The sequence below is a fragment of the Eulemur rufifrons genome, chromosome 9, assembly GCF_041146395.1.
Source record: "Eulemur rufifrons isolate Redbay chromosome 9, OSU_ERuf_1, whole genome shotgun sequence".
NCBI classification, from domain to species: domain Eukaryota; kingdom Metazoa; phylum Chordata; class Mammalia; order Primates; family Lemuridae; genus Eulemur; species Eulemur rufifrons.
The window spans coordinates 35,047,384-35,066,518 of record NC_090991.1 but is presented as its reverse complement, the minus strand read 5'-3'; the positions used below and the strand labels follow the sequence as shown (position 1 = coordinate 35,066,518).

Below are 19,135 nucleotides of genomic sequence, written 5' to 3'. Positions count from 1 at the left end.
TCTCTCCAGAGTTAGGCTCCAGGAATATGGGCGTTCCCTCCCTCCACCCCCACCTCGACAGCCGGTGACATTCTTAGAAAGGGCAGGAGAGTGACAACCTCCTCAAACCTCTCTGCTGCCAGGACCCACTGCAGACCTTTAAGGATGCTCCCTGGGCGCTGATTGGCTGCACCTGACGACGGTGGGCGGGACGCGGCCCTGGATTCGACGCCGGAGCCCAGTTGCCACCCCTTGCCCAGCACCCGCGTCCACCTTCCAGCACCCCAAGTGAGTTGCAAAGGGGAAAATCCAGACTCCAGCCTGGGGCCTGGGCGGGGCGGAGCTGCGCTGCTCTGGAGCGGGAATCGCCACTGACAGCCGGGACCTGCAGGGGCGGGGCGTCATGGGCACCGGGGGTTAGCGCGTCGGGAGCCATCTCCCGTAATGCACCGGGGCACCGGCAACTCACCCGGAAGGAGAAGCCGTGATTCTGGCTATATGGTGGGGCGCGGGCGGTGTCGCTGTGGGGAGCTGGTGCTGCTCTCAGGTGAGGGGGCGTGGGCGGGGCCCCAGGGAGTGGGTGCTGCTCTCAGGTGAGGAGGAGCGGGCTTGAGCGTCAGTAGTGGCACTTGGGATGGTGGTCTCGCTTTACATCCTGGGGAAGGATCTGTCTCACCATCCGGGATAAAAGCGGGAGCTTGGGGATCCAAAAAAGGAAACCTAGATTTTCCCTTTTACTTTGAAAGTATAAGGTATCTTTCTTTCCTGCTCCCCAAGCTTAACCGGCAAAGAAAAGAGAGTATGTGGCCTTTTTGCTCCTAGTTCGTTAAGAATGGAGGGGGAGTGGCCGTAGTAAAAATCAGGGGACATTTACCCACACAGCTGGGACTAGGGGACAATGGCAAGTATTTTATGCGGACACAGGAGACTTGTGCTAGATTGTGGTTGGCTTTTGTTACTTACCTTCCAAGTGGAAGGAGGAGCAGGTTACAGATGGACGAAAAGATGGAATATAACTGGTTGAGATCACACAGAGCTTGGTCAGACAGGGGAGCTTCCTCTACACCTGTAGGTATTTAGGAAGGAGGGCTTTTTGAGTTGCCATCTGCCATCTGGCACCAAGGGCTCCAGCATGAATAAGAAGGCCAGGAGTCTCGGCTCAATCTGCTTTTATCACACCATTTGTTTTTTAACCTGTCTCTTCAAGTAGTTTAAATGGGAGAGAAAATAGTGAGGCTAAAGCCTTGAATTGTTAAGACATTGGAAAGCTTTACGATGAATCTTGATTGTAAACAGAAAACAACCAGGGTCTCACCAGAGCTGTTGGTGCTGGTAGAGGTGGAGCAGGTAAAGGAAACTTCAGATGTGTTGAAAAGGGCCCAGGAAATGTAGTTAGCACTGAGTAAGTTACATAACTAGCTGAGAGGGTCACTGATTGTATATTTGGATGACACACAGACCCACTTCCCAGATCATAGAGCTGAAGTTAAGAACTTCCTGCTTCTCCTCCAAAGGCAGAACTGAGCTTCATTTTCTTCTGTGGAGGAAGCTGATAGAGAATAGTGGTTGCTAGAAGTGATTACTTGGAATGTAGGTTGTTGTACTTTTCCATTGTTTTTATGGAAAGTTAAAACTGAAACTTTCTTGGTGTCCTTTAACCTTAGATTTAAGTATATAGCATTTTGGAGGTCCTGAGTTGTTTTTTTTAAAGCCAGTTTATAGCTATTTGTTTCTAAGTGGTATTGGCCTCAAAGGAAAGAACTTCCTCATGGAGGTAGTGCAGGGCCCTATGCCAACTCTTCTAGAGACCAAGGGTATGATGGTCATTTAGTTACTAAATTATGGTCTCGAATTTGGCAAACCTTTCAAGGCACAGGAGATGTGGAAGCTCCACTCAGTGTGGATGACCATGATTTCCTTGTCATCATCTTTGCTATTGTTACTTTTGTGAAAAGACACTTTAGAATATTTAACTCTGTTCCTGTGCTGGCAATTTACCATATGCCTGAAAAGAGAAAAGAAGAAAATTTTTTTTAATACAAGGAGCTTAATTGTTCACAGCAAGTTGTTCTGCTCCTTTTGGTCACAGCCATTTGACTGCTTACATGTGGAATGTTATACATGGGTTGTTATGGAATTGGAATTTTCTACCTTTCAGCTCAGTACCCCTCGGAGGTAGTGACTGCATCAGATGAAAAATCAGATTGTCAGCAAGAACACTGTTTAAGACGGTATTGAAATCACAAAACCTTGGGTTTGCTCAACAGTGTAACCCAATTTTGTCATAGACCATGTAGCTTTGTCTCTGCATGCAGTGTCTGTCTGTGGAGAGACCTTCTGGTATATTGGAAAGAATTGGAAAAGCTGTTTGCTCTGCTAATTTCATTGTGTAAATGAGTTCCCCTTCTTCTGAAACGTTAGCCTTGTGTTAGCAAAACATAAAATAGAAGGAAACTCATTACATACTCTTCTAATGGTAAGGCAGAACTAATAAGAGAATGTATTTAAAATTAATTGTGGGACTGTAAAAATGAGCGGGTATGTGAATAGGCATGGGGGGAGGAGAAGGAGAGCTTAGAGATAGTCTTGTTTTCCCAGGAGCCAGCCTGGATCATTTGTTGGCAGTACATATTGGCTGAAGTCAGTTTTCATTTCAAGGTAAATTGGAAAGGGAAATTAAACCTTATTGTTTCGCTCTTAAGAGAGGAGAAGGGGGTGTAGACGGCAGCCAGGGTGGATGCCATTGGAGTAGTTCTAGAAGTAACAAGATTAGTGCTGTATTTTAACAGAAGGTGACATCATGGGCCCCTTTGGACTTGAGTAACCCTGTGCTGCAGCCTTCATGGTCCCCTTGTTGGAGTGGGCGATGTTGCTATACATGTAAACTGCCACACTGGGGGGAATTCAGGGCCTGAGGCTTTAATGAATCTTTACAAAGGAGCAGAACACATCCTGAGTCAACCTGTGCAGCTGTGGGGTGCTTGGGCAGAGGTACAGACTGGATGGCATGTCAAGAGAGGAAATGATTAGAACTATTGGCTCAGGTTCCGGAGAATGGATTGCATAAGGGAAGGTCCCAACTGGACTACTCATGTAGGTGCTCCCTGGAGTGCTCCAGCTCTATGATTCACCCTGGGAAGGTGACTCGTTGTTAGCAAGACAGAGACACAGGAGCATTTTGTTTGTGGAGACTTGATTGTCTATAAATAGCCGGGAGGGGGCACTGTTAGGCTCACTTTCAAAACTGTGATCTGAGTGCCCGCCAGACACTGCTGTGCTTGCAGCCCTCAAAGGCAAAAGTTTTACAACTGAACCTTCCTGTTCTGGCTTCCTGAGACAAACTCTCTGTAGACCCTAACATGCTTTAGGTAGAGGTGGCCTAGTTGAGGGTCCTGGCTGTGGTCTGAGAAGGGAGGCAAATCCTCCAGGGTTTTTAGTCTGGCACTGAGCTAATGTGGGGTCTTACTCTGTCATATAGGCTGGAGTGCAGTGGCATGATCATAGCTCACTGCAGCCTTGAACTCCTGGACTCAAGCGATCCTCCTGCCTCAGCCTCCCAAGTAGCTGGGACTACAGGCATATGCCACTATACCTGGTTAATTTTATTTTTAGTAGAGTCAGAGTCTTGCTATGTTGCCCAGGCTGCTCTCGAACTCCTGGCCTCAAGTGATCCTCTCGCCTTGGCCTCCCAAAGCGCTGGGATTACAGGTGTGAGCTGGGATTTTTTTGTTTTTCTTTTGCTTCCTCTTAAGTTTTACTCAAGAACAAAAAAAGTTGCTAAGTTTCCCCAGGGGATTCTATTAAAGACTTTCAGGGTTTTGCCCTGCTAAAGAGTGATAAGAATAGGAGCATACTAACCGTAATTTTTGCCATGTCCTCTGTCCCTCACCAGATGTTTTCTTCCAATGGGCTTTTGGTGTAGGATGTTGGAGAACCAAGAACAGGAGGTAAGAATGTGGTCTCCAGGGAATAGGTGGGTAAAAGTTGGAGAGGGTATTTATGAGGTGGAAGGAAGCAGAGATACAAATTATTGCTCAATGATGTTCTTCCTACAGTAATACCTTGAGTAATACTTAAAATAAAGCCATGAGAAGGAAATCAATAGCAAAGGCATTCCTGGGAAATGAGGTTCCATTATGACTAGTGTTTTCATTGGTTGGAATATACTGGAATGTAAGCTTCATGAGGGTGAGGCTTTTTGTCTCTTATTCATGCTTAATCCCCAGTGCCTAGAACAGTGCCTGACACACACTGGGCTCAATAAATATTTGTTGAATTGAATGAATGGACAAATGATGAAAGTTGGTGCTGAGTGGAAAAATTGGGCAACCTGTATTGTCAAAGCTGCCTTGCTGTGTGTGTATGGCTGATGAAGCTGAAGAAGCATTTCTTACCCACAGGAGGTGATCACGGTGCGTGTTCAGGACCCCCGAGTGCAGAATGAGGGCTCCTGGAATTCTTATGTGGATTATAAGATATTCCTCCATGTGAGTGCATCAGGCTTCTGTATTGGGGTCGACACTCCCCAGGGCTGAGGGCTTGTGCTGAGGTGGAACCTGTTTGTGGGTGTTCCCAGAGGGCCCAAGAGAGAAGACTTAGAAGAAAAGGAGGGAGGAGAGGAAAGAGAGCTTGAGGTATGCTTGTGAGTTGCTTTCAGGCTTGCTGTGGTTGGGGGCCCTGATCAGGACTGTGGCCTGGTTCATCAGTGAGGGTGATGAGGGGGAGCTCATGTGAACTCGATCTTTTCCCACTAAACCCTTTTCATGTACTTCCTCCTGTAGACCAACAGCAAGGCCTTTACTGCCAAGACTTCCTGTGTTCGGCGTCGCTACCGTGAGTTTGTGTGGCTGAGAAAGCAGCTACAGAGAAACGCTGGTTTGGTGTGAGTTTGCTCTTCCTTCTCAGGTCTGAGACTGGCTTTTTAGGTGCTTACTTGAGAACTGGAGTTGACAATGAAGAGAACTTGCAGTATGCCAGGCACTAAGGAAGTTGTGAAATATATTCTTTTTTTTTTTTTTTTTGAGACAGAGTCTCACTTTGTTGCCCTGCTAGAGTGAGTGCCGTGGTGTCAGCCTCGCACACAGCAACCTCAAACTCCTGGGCTTAAGCAATCCTACTGCCTCAGCCTCTCGAGTAGCTGGGACTACAGGCATGCCCCACCATGCCCGGCTAATTTTTTCTATATATATTTTAGTTGGCCAGATAATTTCTTTCTATTTTTAGTAGAGACGGGGTCTCGCTCTTGCTCAGGCTGGTCTCGAACTCCTGACCTTGAGGGATCCACCCGCCTTGGCCTCCCAGAGTGCTGGGATTATAGGTGTGAGCCACCGTGCCCAGCCATGAAATATATTCTTAAATCATATTTTCAAATCAGTGAAAAAAAGTAAAAATAGAATTCTCATTTCTGGTATTTAGACCTAACAAAACCATAAAAACATCAAAAATATTTTTCTTTTTTACGTACATATTGGTCTAGGGCTTAATAGATGTACTGCTAGCATTTTAAATGTGCTTATCATTGATTATCAGAACATTTTAAGCATTTGGACTTATTTGACAGGTAGTGTGGACAGGTCCTGTCCACTTGACATGTAAAAATGGTGATTTTTTTTTTCTCTTTAGCACAGAGCTCCTTTTCCAGAGGCATATGAGAGCCTTAGGAAAGGCAGTTATTCACTTCTCACCCATACCCTCCAACTAAGTCCTAAAAGTAGAGAGACTAAGAACAGTGATTCTGCTACAGAATGGTCACTGAACGCTGTAGTGGTGATAGGTGGCCTGTTGAGTGACTGAGTCAGTTAGTTAACCTGGGGGACTGATGAGGTTATTGTCATGGCATAGACAATAAGCCAGGTGAAACTCCCTCAATTCCTCTGACAGATCCAGCATCCTCCATCCTGGCCTGTTTTTTTTTTTTTTTTTTTAATGTGCTGTGCTTAAGAGAGGCTAGGGAGGTTTAAAGAGTTGGTAGGCTAGGTGTGGTGGTGTGCGCCTATAGTCCCAGCTGCTTGGGAGGCTGAGGCAGGAGGAACACTTGAGCCCAGGAGTTTAAGGCTGTAGTACACAATGATCATCCCTGTGAATAGCCACTGCACTCCAGCCTGGGCAACATAGTGTGACCCCATCTCTTAAAATAAAAAAAGGGATGACTTGTTGCAGCTCAACCACTTTTAGCAAATTCTAAGTATGTGAACTGGGACTGGAGTAGATAGTCTTAATTTACACACATGGACCCAGTATTCTCCACATCTATATTTCTTTTTTAAGTAATAGTTGATGGTGGGAGTGGGCTTCATAAACAACATAGTATATCCACATGGGTTTTGGAGTCATAAACTTGGTTCAAATACTAGCTTTCCTGCTTACTAGCTGTGTGACAGTGGGAAAGTTACTTAACCTCTGATCTAAAATGGGGACACTGATACCTTCCCTTAGGGTTTTTGGGAGGATTAAATGAAATAATGTTTGTAAAACATTTAGCACAGTGCCTGACACATGACATGTAATTAGTCAGTGTTAGCCTGCCCCTTATTAAAAGCTAATTGTATTGATTGGGCCTCTTTTCAGGGGATTTATTTGATTAGGGGCTGGAATGACTGTCTTGGATGTGACACATAGTTTGAGTGTTACATTATGTGACTCCACAGGCCTGTACCTGAACTTCCTGGAAAGTCAACCTTCTTTGGCAGCTCAGATGAATTCATTGAGAAGCGACGACAAGGTCTGCAGCACTTCCTCGAAAAGTGAGTGGACATGCCGGGCTAGTGCTGTCCGCTGGGGGTGAAGACAAGGGCAGGGGAAGGTGCTGGGCAGGATGGGGCTCCCTGCTCAGGTAGGCACCTTAGTGGTAGGTACCTTTGTTGCGTCCTCATGCCTTCAGGGCTCCCTCAAGCCAGAAGCCCTTCAAAGGATGGTGATGAAGAGCAAATCCTCAGGGTAGTGCTCTGTGTTGTGCTACCTGTGTTTGTCTCAGGGTCCTGCAGAGCGTGGTTCTCCTGTCAGACAGCCAGTTGCACCTCTTCTTGCAAAGCCAGCTCTCGGTGCCCGAGATAGAGGCCTGTGTCCAAGGCCGAAGCTCCATGACTGTTTCTGATGCCATTCTTCACTATGCTATGTCAAACTGTGGCTGGGCCCAGGAAGAGAGGCAGAGCTCTTCTCATCTGGCCAAAGGAGACCAGCCTAAGAGGTAACTGAAGCACTTTTCTGAAACACAGGGGCCAGGATTGCTGTAACCTGGGCCAGGGGGTCTCCATTTGTTAGGGAAAGTAACATCACAGCACTGATAGCCTTTCAGAAAGGCCTTGTTCTCTGTGTGTATGGTTCTCTCTTCTAGGTGGGTCTGTGTTATTCCACCACTGAATAGCAGGGCTCCTATTGAAACCTTGGGAGAAAGAAAAGGAAAGTTTTATTTATCCTGTTCTTTATTCCTCCCCTTACCCACCCCCATTTAAAATAATATCTTTATTGACATATAATTCACTTGCTATAAAATTTACCTTTTTAGTGTACAGTTCAGTAGTTTTTAGTATATTTGCATTTAGTATATGCACAGAATTGTACAACTATCAATCACCACAGTTAATTTTAGAACATTGTCATCACCCCAGAAGAAACCCTGTATCCATGAGTAGTGACTCCCCTTTTCCTCCTACCCTCCCTGCCACTCCCCTCCCCTCCAAACCCCTGGCAACCACCCATCTACTCTCTATGTCTATGGATTTGCCTGTTCTGGACATTTCACACAAATGGAGTCATATTTTATGTGGTCTTTTGTAACTGGTTTCTTTCACTTAGCCTAACGTTTTCAAGGTGCATCCATGTTGTAGCATGCATCAGTACTTCATTTCTTTCTATGGCCAAATAATATTCCATTTGTATGGCTATATGACAACATTTTGTTTATCCATTCGCTTGTATTTGTTCATTTTTGTTTATCTGTTCATGGTCTTCTTTGTCCACTCTTTTCCAGTTGCTGCTTTCTTCCAAGATCTAATAGGAGGAGCTCTCCCTCACCACCACCCAGTGAAGAAAAGGACCATTTAGAAGTGTGGGCTCCAGTTGTTGACTCTGAGGTTCCTTCCTTGGAAAGTCCTACTCTCCCAACCCTCTCCTTACCATCATGCTGTGATTTTGCAAGACCTGATGAGGAAAGCTCCACTCCTCCATCTGTAAGGAGGGCCACAGGAGGGGACCACGCTGTGCCTTTGGACCCTGGTCAGTTAGAAACAGTCTTAGAGAAGTGAGCTCTGGGTTCTGCTCCAAGGCAGACAGAGAAGAAGGAGGCCAGGAGACTTACTCAGGTGGGACTGGGCACAGGGCAGGTGTAGGGGGAGGCTGGGCTGTTTAGTGTCTTACGGTCACCTCTGCTCAGGTTGGCTGCATGGAGGTCGATCATGATAGCCCCTTGTGCCTCCTCCATAGGAATAAACACTGTGGAGATGTTTGTAAGTTAAGCATAAGGCCCAGGGGCTGTTGATTTTGAACAGAAACCCATATTTACTCTCCTGGGAACTGAATTTCTTCAGATGATGTGTTTATAGGCCCAGGAGCACCTCCTCAGGTGACTGGTTTTGGGGACCTGTAAGTGGCAGATTCTAAGCTGCCGTATTGAAAATTGTCCCAACAGGAACGTTTATGTACTTGTATTCTGATTTTGCCTGGCTTCTGTTTTTACTGTAGACTGTGAAGCACTTTGTTTCTGGGAGGCTGGCCTCTTGCCTACCTCCTTGCATGGACAAGGCAGTGAGTATTTACTCTCCTGCCTCCTTGCTTTGCCTCCACTAATAGCATTGAATGGAACTGGTGCTGTGACTTCTGCCGCTGGGGTTTCTGGCCTATCCCAAGACCTCAGCCTGGCTGAGTGGGGCCTCATCCATGAGAAAGGAGTGGTTGGCCACAGCCCAACAGAGAGGCAACAGCTCAGGGGCCTTTGTTTTGGAAAGGCTGTCCGGGCAGACACAGTCTCTTCTAGTTATAAAGCAGAGACATGGCTATCTTTTCTGCAGACTTAGAGTGGGCTCCTTTCTTTTTTGAATCCTTTTCTTCTCTTTTAGTAACAGCTCCCTGCCCCCAGGGCTTCAGCCGCCAGTGTCCCTGTGCCGTGTTGCAGGGAGGCCGTATGTTCAGTCCAGTGGGGCTCAGGGCTTTGTTTCTGCCTAGAAGAGAGGGCTCTGGGGATGGAGATGAGGAACAACACGCCCTCCTTCAGACAATGAGGCATTCTGCCCTCCTGCTGCCATTATTCCTCTCTGCTGAGAGCCAGACCTGGTAGGAGCTGAGTGCCGCGGGCATTGTGTATTAATCTGCTCTTGGGATTATGTGTGTGGTTCTCTCACCCACTCCACCCTCCTATGGCCATCCCACCCTGTCTGTGGGCTCTTTTACTACCAGCCTATGCTGTGGGACTGTCATGGCATTTAGTTCAGAGTTGAGGGGCTTTGGCCTGAAATAAAATGCAAGTATTTAAGACTGTTGTTGCAATTTGTGTCTAACAAGCTGTAGCAGAGAAGGAGGGAGTGAGGGCTGGTGGTACATACTTTCATAAATCATGAATTTATCAGCGTGGAAATAACGGTTCAGAACTGTGCACTGCGGCTCTCCTGCATTGTGTGTGCAGCTCAAGTTCACCACTGGAGGAAGGGTTGTCTTCCAAAGAGCCGGGATCCAGCTCTTCTCACAGTTCTGGGCATGAACCTTGTTAGTATAATTTACCTGATGCTGCTTCCATCCTCGAAGCCTGTCTGAGGTGCCAGGTGCTAAAAGAGAAATAAAGTTTGTCAACTGGCAGATGCAAAGCCCTGGCTGGTATTCATCCCTCTTTCCTGCCCGCCTCCCTTGGGTCTCTCCTTTATATGATGCAGCAGAGCAAGGCGAGGATAGAAAACCTACAGAGGCAAATCCAAAATGTCAAAAGAAGTTCATTTAAAAGGGGAAAAAAAGTCCATGCACAACCCTCACAAAACCCGACAGATGCTAAGCTAATGGCATCCGCTCTGCCGATTGGTGGGGATGGCTCATGAATATTAATGAGCCCAATGCTCCAAATGGTACAGCTGTGAACCCAGCTGTGCCTGAAGCTCTCTGATCTCGAAACTTCCAGACAGAGCCGGAGGTGGTCTGTGTCAATTCCCTACTCAGCCAAAAAACAGCAAGCTGGGTTGGCCTTCTTCTGTTTGCTCCTTTTCTTCCTGGAGTTGGTGCTCAGCAGCTAGTTCTGCCAGCAGGCTAAGGCTGCTGGGACAGCAGGAGCCATTCAAAGACATGGATGTGATTTTTCTGACTCCCAGCTTTCTTAATGATCCATTAGCAGCAGTGCATACAACAGCACCTCAGTTAATCTAAGGCCAGGCACCATCTCCTGTCAGTCTCGCAGTGAGTTGAGTATAAGCCGTGGAAGGAGATGTCCTCTGAAAGGAAGAGCTTTCCTAATAATATGGGCCTCGGGTTACCAGAAAAGCAGCAAAGATGGGTTTTCCTCTCCATCCAGGCAGTACCATATGCCCCTCTTATGTTTTGCTCTGTCCCTGTGTGTGCTCAGGTTTAGCCATCCTGGCTGGATGACCTCTGTATGAAAGGTGAGGAACTAGCTGGAACAAGTGGCCCATTGATGTTTGAGTCAGGTTCTGTGCCTGATTTAGTCACCTTTCTTCTGATGGCTACTTCTGTGGTCCAAGCCTAGTAATCATCTCCTATTGCCCAGGATAACTGATCCCAAGCTCCTGGGGGTTTTATCTGGTGGAAGGAAGTGTATATGTTGGGGGAGGGTTAATATAAAAATAGTTTCATATGCATCATTTTAATTGAATCAGTGCCCAATGAGGAATGTAGGGCAGGTATTACACTCATTTTCTAGCTGAGGAAACTGAGCTGAGTGTGGCTTTTGAAAAAGTATGTTTTTAGATGGCAGTAGAATATATTCCTAGAAGAGGTACTTTCCAAGCTCTGTAGGAAGTTTTTTTTTTTTTCCCCAAAATCTTTTAAAAAATTAAACTTACCACTACACCGAAGGAAAAAAAAAAAAATTCCCCTGTAGAGCTTTTCAGAGTTGTTCTCTGAAATCAAAGCTCATTCACAGTCTTCAGTTTTCTGACTACTGAGGCCTTAGATCCACGCCACTGAGTCCTAGATACCTTCTACCCTCTCTAGTAGCTTTGCTTGAGGTCATTATGATTTTGTGACAATTTGGGCATTAAGTTAGCTTCATGTCTGTGAATTTGTTTGTATACCTCAGCTCTTGCTGAATTTTCTTAACACTCTAGGGGTAGGGTGGACAGTAGGCCCAAAGGATGCGAGGGTGGGTTGGGGTAGAAATGAGAATGCACCAGCTCCCAGTCTGCCTCACAGGCTGCAGGAGGATTAAATCAGAGACCGGAGTGGCATCTGTGGATTTACGTACCAGCAGCCAGCTGAGACGCAGCTGAAGCCAGCAGATAACCACTATCGCACGAGATAGCACTTCCTTACTCAAGCACTGGGCTGTGATCCTTAAGCTGGAGGGGGGGACTGTCTGCTAGTCAATTCTGTAGAAGGCACATAGCCTGGCTCAAAGTAACCTTTCTTTGAACTATGGAATAGTGTCCCCCTTCCTATTCTCCTTACCCACTATGCCTTCTTTCCTGAAAGTTTCCTCAACCCATTTGGAGCCTTCATCCATTCTTCTCTCTCATCTACTTCCTGCTCCAGCTCTTTTCTCTAAAGTGCAGTTTTGGGGACCTCTACAAAGACCAAGTGTGCATTTGGCTTACCAACAGAGTGGTAGAAGCAGTCAGCATCTTCTTAGAGAAATTCTTGCTGGGAAAAACATTTCCACCTTAGCTGTGACTAGATTTGCAGCTGGAGACCTCAAATCTCATAATAAACACAGACAAGTTATGCTCAAAAGGTTAACAAGAGCCACACTTTTTAGGAAACAGAGTACTCCTGACTCAGTAAGCACAGTGAATAATTTTATTTCCTTTTGGTTCAGGGGAGATCTGCTCTACTACCAGCAAAGGGGGAGGAAAAAGAAAGGCAAAGGTACTTTCATGGTTGTGAAAGGGGCACAGAAAATAAGCAGAGAAAGGTGGTGAAGCCAAAGTGTGTGAGTTAAGAGACTACTGGGAAGTCTTTTAGGTTTTTTCCACTGGAAGGACAGGAGCACAAGATGCTTTTCATATTCTTTTTTTTTTTTTTTTTTGAGACAGAGTCTCACTTTGTTGCCCGGGCTAGAGTGAGTGCCATGGCGTCAGCCTAGCTCACAGCAACCTCAAACTCCTGGGCTCAAGCGATCCTCCTGTCTCAGCCTCCCGAGTAGCTGGGACTACAGGCATGCGCCACCATGCCCGGCTAATTTTTTCTATATATATTTTTAGTTGTCCATATAATTTCTTTCTATTCTTTTTAGTAGAGACGGGGTCTCGCTCTTGCTCAGGCTGGTCTCGAACTCCTGACCTTGAGCGATCCACCCGCCTCGGCCTCCCAGAGTGCTAGGATTACAGGCATGAGCCACCGCGCCTGGCCACAAGATGCTTTTGTAATCTCTGGATTATGGAAAGCCACCGGCCAAAATTTCTTTTTCATGCATGGCTGTCAAGTCCCTCCTTCCTGTTCTTCAGCTAAGCATTTTTTGTTTCATACCATCAGTTAAGAAGGGGCCAGCTTGTTCAGATCCTTCATCAGTAGCCCTGTGTGTGTCCCTTCCCCTGGTGGCTGTGCTGGTGTGGGAAGCCAGGCCCACCAGCAACCAGACCGGGTCCTTCCTTCCGGCAGAAGGCCCGGAGTAGTGAGAGCCCAAGGCAGTTTGTTGGAGGCAACACAACCTGCCTGCTATAAGCTATGAGACTTAGATATATTCTACCAATTAGGGCACATCTGTTCAAAACGCTGAAAGGCGGGCACTGTCTCTTTAAGAGCCATCCCACTCCTCTCCTTGAGTGATGAGGCCTGGGAGCACAAGGGAGTCAGATGCTGATTAAACAGTCCTACTGCCGAGCTCTGTTAGAAAATTACTGTAATTATGATCTAGTCCCAGCAGAGGGATGAGTTCCAATCCTGCTAATAACCCTTCCAGGTGCCTCAGATTCAGGACCCATGGGAGGCAGTGACACAGGGCTCTGGCTGGCACCAGGGCCAGCGATGGCCCTTCTGTCTGGCCTATGCTGGCAAAGATAACAATGGCACCAGACCCCTCATCCTATCTTGGCCTCTTGAGAAGGCAGTGGGTTTTGGTTGTGTTTGTGTTTTTGTTTTATTTATTTATTTTTTGGTTCCTGACAGAGCTCCTGGGAGTCATTTTGTATGAGAAAACTTCCCCTAAACTAACATGAAGGACCAGGAAAAGCACAGCCGTGAGATGGCAATCTGTCCTGAATCTCCCTGCTTCTGCCTGGGGACTGCAGTCAACACACCCAAAGTGTGGCGCATGGCCCCAGCCCCACCCAGCGCAATGCGGAGGGAACCGGAACAGCTCCCTTTCAGCTGCAGCTGTTGTCTGCGTTGTGTTTCTAGGACCCTGGGTTTCTTGCTCTGAAGTAGTACACAGGATTTCACTTGGTTTCAGCCTCCCCTTTTAGGTTTCTGCCACAGAAAAGGGAAACCAGGGATAGTGATCACAGAGCTCGAGACATGAGAGACTTGCTGTGATGCAGCTCTCTGAACCGGCACGGATGGTCTTATCCATTCAAACAACATTTTCTGAGTGCAAATCTGCAGCAGCACAGGTGAACAGATCTCAGAGGTGAAACGTAGGGGCTGGCCTGCTGGTTTTTAAACCCTGAGAGAGTCATGGCATTGAAATGCTGTATCTTATGAACTCAGCTGTGATCTCTATCACTATAATCCAGTGTGGCTAAAGCACAAACTTCTAGAAGGCAAGGCAGTTTCTCTGTGCTTTGCCCGAAGCATACCCCAAATGCTCCGAGACAGTGATTCTCAGCCAGGGGAGATTTTGGCCCCAGGGGCTATTTGGCAATACCTAGAAATATTTTTCATTGTCAAGAACTTGGGGGAGTGGGGGAGTGCTATTGGCATTTAGTGGGAAGAGGCCAGGGATGCTGCTAAGCATCCTAAATGCCCCCAACAACATACAGTTATCAGGCCCAAAATGTCAATAATGCTGAGATTGAGAAACCCTGCATTAACAGAATGAAGTAATCAGCTCCAAGTTCTGTCCCCCTAAACTTGGAGAGGTTGAAGAAATAATTGGAAATTTCCAGACGTCAGGTGTTTTCCCAGAGGTGGAATATGTTAGTGACAGGCCCACGGCGGTGGTAGTATGCCACTCTGGTGACTCACGGCAGAGCAATGCTGATGAGGCTGACGATGTGGAAAAGGGAAATGTCCGCAGCCTGTTTTCTGTTCCGTGATCGGATGTGCAGGATAGAAGGTGTCCAGCTGCCCACCATCAGGTTGAGAGCGTCTGCAGTGGAACCAGATGCCCTCTTTGAGGACCAGCACTAGAAGCCTCTTGGAACTCACTCCTGTCACAGGAGGCAAGGAAGTGGCATACTATTGCCCATACAAAAATGCTTCTTTCAGTGGCACTCTGCCAGGTGGAGGGGTGGCAGACTGTGATGGGACCCCACGAGGGAACTGAACACACACAGCTGCTGACAGCCGGCCAGCCCCACAGGCGGCTCGATGCCAGAGACACCAGAACAGCCTGGGCATCAGAAAAAGGAAGCCTAGTTGGCAGGGTTTGCCTAGAAACCAGGCCTGCAGGGGAGAGGACTTCATTAGAGGGGACGTTGCCAAGCACCATACCAGGAAAGCCAGGTCATCTCTGTCTACCGCCCACTCCCCAGGTGACTGGGCAACCATTTTGCCTTATTTTTAGCGTGACCACACTTCCAGCTTATACCTGCAGTCTCAGCATCATTATTAATAACTCCCCCCTTCACTCTCAAAGTGTCTCAGTTTGGAGAATAAATTATGTGGTCACCCTATTGTACCTCAGTTTCCTTTAATACAGGAGTATTTTTTGCCATTATATTTATAAAATATTTTTGTACGAAATGGCCTACATCTTAAAATGTATCATTAGTTGAATCCCAAAGACTGGCCATCAATTTGTACTGAGGAGAGAAACAGCATGTTTTCTGAACAGTTTTTGATAGGGAAATGGGGATAATAATTCGAATCTTTTGAAAAAGAAAAATCTCTTTTTAGTTGTAAATTTCAAACTCTCTATCCAAATCTTGGTAAATTCTAATGGGAAATGAAATAGCTGGGCAGGAGGGAAGGAGGAGGAGCAAGGGACTATGGTAATCCACAAACTAGAAAATGAGTTTGAGTCACTGGGCTGTGTAGCAGGGATAATTCTCTGTGTGCTTTTTCTAAAGTCAGCCCTGCAGATTTTGCTGGTGCTCCGGGAATTAACAAATCAGCGCCACTCAAGATTTATCCTTCCAGAGCTGCTCCTGGTGGGAGACCTGTGAGGAGGTTTTTTATTTTTTGAGCCAGAGATGAAAGCATCGCTGTCCCTGACATCTCAGAGTTTTGTTCTTAAGCTGCAAAAAAGAACATACTTTTGTTCCTTTTTCTTTTTCTTCTTGCTTCTCTTCAACTCCACCTTTCTCAGGTTGGTTTTTAAAGGCGGGGGGCCTCGCCCACTCCCACCATGCATTATCTTGCACTTTGATTGACACCCGCCTTATTGTGATGCCAGGGACCGGCACTGGTGCGAAATGTGGATTTTGAAGATGTCTCACTGGAGATGTCTAACTACAATAGAACTTGAGTGAGTCAGTAAGCAAAGCAGCTGACTGAGAATTTCAAGGGGCTTTCATTTCTTCTTCCTTCTCAGGTTTTGTTTGATTTTGGCCAACTAGTCACAAGCTTTCAGACCCTCGGTTTCATCACTTAAAAAAAGACTAACTGGTTATAAATAAGGAGGTGCAACTAGGGAAGCTAAATTGCTAAAAAAAAAAAAAAAAAAAAGAAGTTACTGATAACTTGAGATTGAGTCTACTCCTTATGTATTATGTTTAGATAAAGTGTCTGTCTCAAACAAACATGGGGGGGTATCTAGTTGGCCCCACCTTTGGTGTTGCTAACATTGAAAACGAAATCGACCTGGGTTTAGGGAATGAGACGTAAGAGGAATTCTCTCCTCTTTCCCATTTTTATTCACTCCCTACCCTATTTTTGAATTAAATATAGATTTCTAAGAGGTATAATATTAACAGGCCACTGTATGGGAAAATTTAATATTGAGGTAACGGCAAAACGATGTCTATGCTATTTTGCTGTATGGATGATAGAAAAAACACTAGGAAAAAAATATTTTTAATGAAATGTAGCTGAAAGATTGCTTTCTGAGCATTTAATATTCTAAGATACCAGCTTGGACAATGCAGGCCAAACTGTACCAGCCCTAGGTTAGATTACCTGCTGGATGTCAGTAAGTTCCTTGTAAATGATTATTTATCTATAAAAGACAGATACACATTTGCTTCTAAATTTAGGATCTTAGCTTTTTCATTTTCCCTTCTTTACATAAAATCAAGGAAGGAAAAAACCTTCAATCTCTACTCCTCTCCTGTTTCACTTGCCAGAACAATTGGTGGTGACCATCCTACACATAATGTAGTTAGTTAAGTGGTCTCATGCCCCAGTTATCCAGTTAGTGGTAGGCAGTGAGGTGGGGATTTGGTTTTAGTGGCGTCAAACCAAGAAGGGTAATCTGATTAGTTAGTTGCCGTCTGAGGCTGTTGGTGAAGTTGGAGGCTGTTGAGTTGAGTGGGGAGCAATTTTGCTGGATGAGGTTTAATTACCAACAGACTGTAGGAATCTGCTGCTTCCAAAAGGTCTCCTTTAGAACTATCCCATAACAGAGAATGCCTTTCAGCCTGTAGACTGTCTCATCAACCCATCAAATGAGCTCTACCTTTTCTTGCATATAACAATGCCAGAGATAGCCAGAACAGCTACAGACCAGATTTCCAATCAGTCTATTTGTTTATATCTTTTAGGGCCAATCTAATTTCTTTCCCTTGAAGTTTTACAGCTAGAAGGGTCAAGTGTGGGGTCTACCCTATGGTGCACAGAGGTGGCGAAAGACCTCTGCAGTTTGGGAAATAGTTGTTTTCTCTGGCCCACAGATAGAGAAAGGATCATTTTGTTTTAAATGCTGGAAGCCAATGGCTATGCTATTTAGAGAGCATTGAACTGTGTATAGGGTGTAAAAAAGTTACCTTGACTTTCGTTCTTTTTTCAACCCCTTCTCATCTGTCCCAGATACCTGCTCTTCTTCTTCTGGTATCCCCTTTTCTGGTGTCTCTCAGTTACGGAGCAGTGGCACAATGGTATTCCTGCCTATTAGCCACCCAGCTTTCTAGACTTGGGTCCCTCTGTTAAACACTCTAGAACAATGCCCATTGTTCTTACCTGTGGGCTAGGATTGGTGCGAAGGTTCCTAAAACGGAAGGCAATTGGTTCTCTTTGGTTCACCTGCTCATATGCTGCCACCTAGTGGTTCCTTCTTCTTTAGCACCCTGTGTAAAGTGGAGGGGACGTTATGGACACTTCTATATTGCCTTTTATCTCACTTATGTTTTTTCCTCCTAAACCTAAATTGTCCCTTTTTTCATCCATGTCTTTTTTTTTATTTTTATTTTTTGAGACAGAGTCTCATTCTGTTGCCCGGGCTAGAGTGTTGTGGCGTCAGCTTAGCTCACAGCAACCTCAAACTCTTGGGCTCAAGTGATCCTGCTGCCTCAGCCTCCCGAGCAGCTGGGACTACAGGCATGTGCCACCATACCTGGCTAATTCTTTTAACTTTTTTGGTAGAGACTGGATCTTGATATGTTGCCCAGGCTGGTCTCGAGCTCTTGGGCTCAAGCAATCCTCCTGCCTTAGCCTCCCAAGTAGCTGGGACTACAGGCACATGCCACCATGCCTGGCTAATTTTTTCTATGTATTTTTAGTTGTCCAGCTAATTTCTTTCTATTTTTAGTAGAGACGGGGGTCTCACTCTTACTTAGGCTGGTCTCGAACTCCTGAGCTCAAACAATCCACCTGCTTCGGCCTCCCAGAGTGCTAGGATTACAGGCTTGAGCCACTGCGCCCGGCCTCATCCATGTCTTTATCTGTCATACACAAAAGGGGTTTTCTTTTTTAACTCCCGAGTCATAAAATCTGGAAATGAATAGTTAGCATAAGTTTTTTTTTTTTTTTTTTTTTTTTGGAGAAACTTGGAATCCACTTACATCCCTATTTGCACTCTGGTTTTTCCCCTGTGGAGATGTGAGATGAGTGTCTGACTCCAGGGCTACAGAGGGCTACGGTCATTGCAAAGGAGAGGAAGACTACTGCCAATCCAGGACTGCTCTGAACAGGCATTTCTATAGCTGCTCAGTTGCCTATCTTTGAAAATTTCTCATGTAGAGAGTCAAGCAGAAGTTCCCAGATGATGCAAAAATTTTTTTAAAAAAGAAGAGGAAAAAAAAAAAAACAACAACAAAAAGAAAATAGAAGAAGGAAGAAAAAAAAAGAGAGAGAGTCAAGCAATAATAACAGCTAACCCTTATTGAGCAGTCACTATGTGTCAGGCATCGTTCCAAGTATGTTACACTTGTTATATCCTTTAATCTTCCTACTTACTTAATGAGATAGCTGTCTGCTTGCAGACTTTATATATATATATGTAATATATATAATATATATACCTTAAAGAGCTAAAGCAGATGCTATGTTCTTAATCGTTATATTTAGCTGTCTCTTCATTGCACAGGTAGCTTCAGTGCTTGAGCATAGGCAACAGGAAAGGGAAACAGGAAGCCCTGAATCCATACTCCTCAAAGCACTTCCTCAGCAACTATCTGGGACTTGCAGTGCAGGACACAGAAGGGTTGTTAACTGACTCGAGGCCTGAAGAGGAAGTTTCCCATGTGCTGACTCCAAGGCTTTGCTTCTGGCTCTGTCTCTTTTCAGAAGAGATTCAACACATAAGAAAAATAACCAACTAGCCAATGAAAGGAAGACTGAGAAGCCGACCAGAAACCAGCAGACTTGAGTTCCAGAGATGATTCTGCCCTGAAAGACAATTGCAATTCTCCTTCTTTGTCTGGGCTTTTATTTTTTCTCTGGTTGTGCCTTCCCACTTTGCTTGGAGGTGGTGAGAATGCCCAGAGCTGGCATTTAGATACCATTACAAAAAGGAATTCAACATCATCACACA

The 19,135-nt window shown here is 45.7% G+C and overlaps 1 protein-coding gene across 4 annotated transcripts; it reads left to right on the top strand.

Moving 5' to 3' along the window:
- The first annotated feature begins 241 nt into the window (after positions 1–241).
- Positions 242–10,299, top strand: SNX11 (sorting nexin 11). Of its 4 annotated transcripts, XM_069481287.1 has the most exons (8): positions 453–526; positions 2,578–2,637; positions 3,872–3,926; positions 4,380–4,466; positions 4,761–4,861; positions 6,627–6,722; positions 6,953–7,165; positions 7,949–10,299. In XM_069481287.1, exons 3-8 carry the CDS (start codon positions 3,885–3,887, stop codon positions 8,220–8,222), a joined length of 813 nt encoding a protein of 270 aa, XP_069337388.1. In that variant the 5' UTR covers positions 453–526; positions 2,578–2,637; positions 3,872–3,884; the 3' UTR covers positions 8,223–10,299. The 4 variants fall into 4 exon arrangements, with proteins under 4 accessions (XP_069337391.1, XP_069337388.1, XP_069337387.1 ...); XM_069481290.1 differs by lacking the exons at positions 453–526; positions 2,578–2,637 and adding an exon at positions 242–267 and having other exon boundaries at positions 7,949–8,232; XM_069481286.1 differs by lacking the exon at positions 2,578–2,637.
- The last annotated feature ends 8,836 nt before the right edge of the window (positions 10,300–19,135 follow it).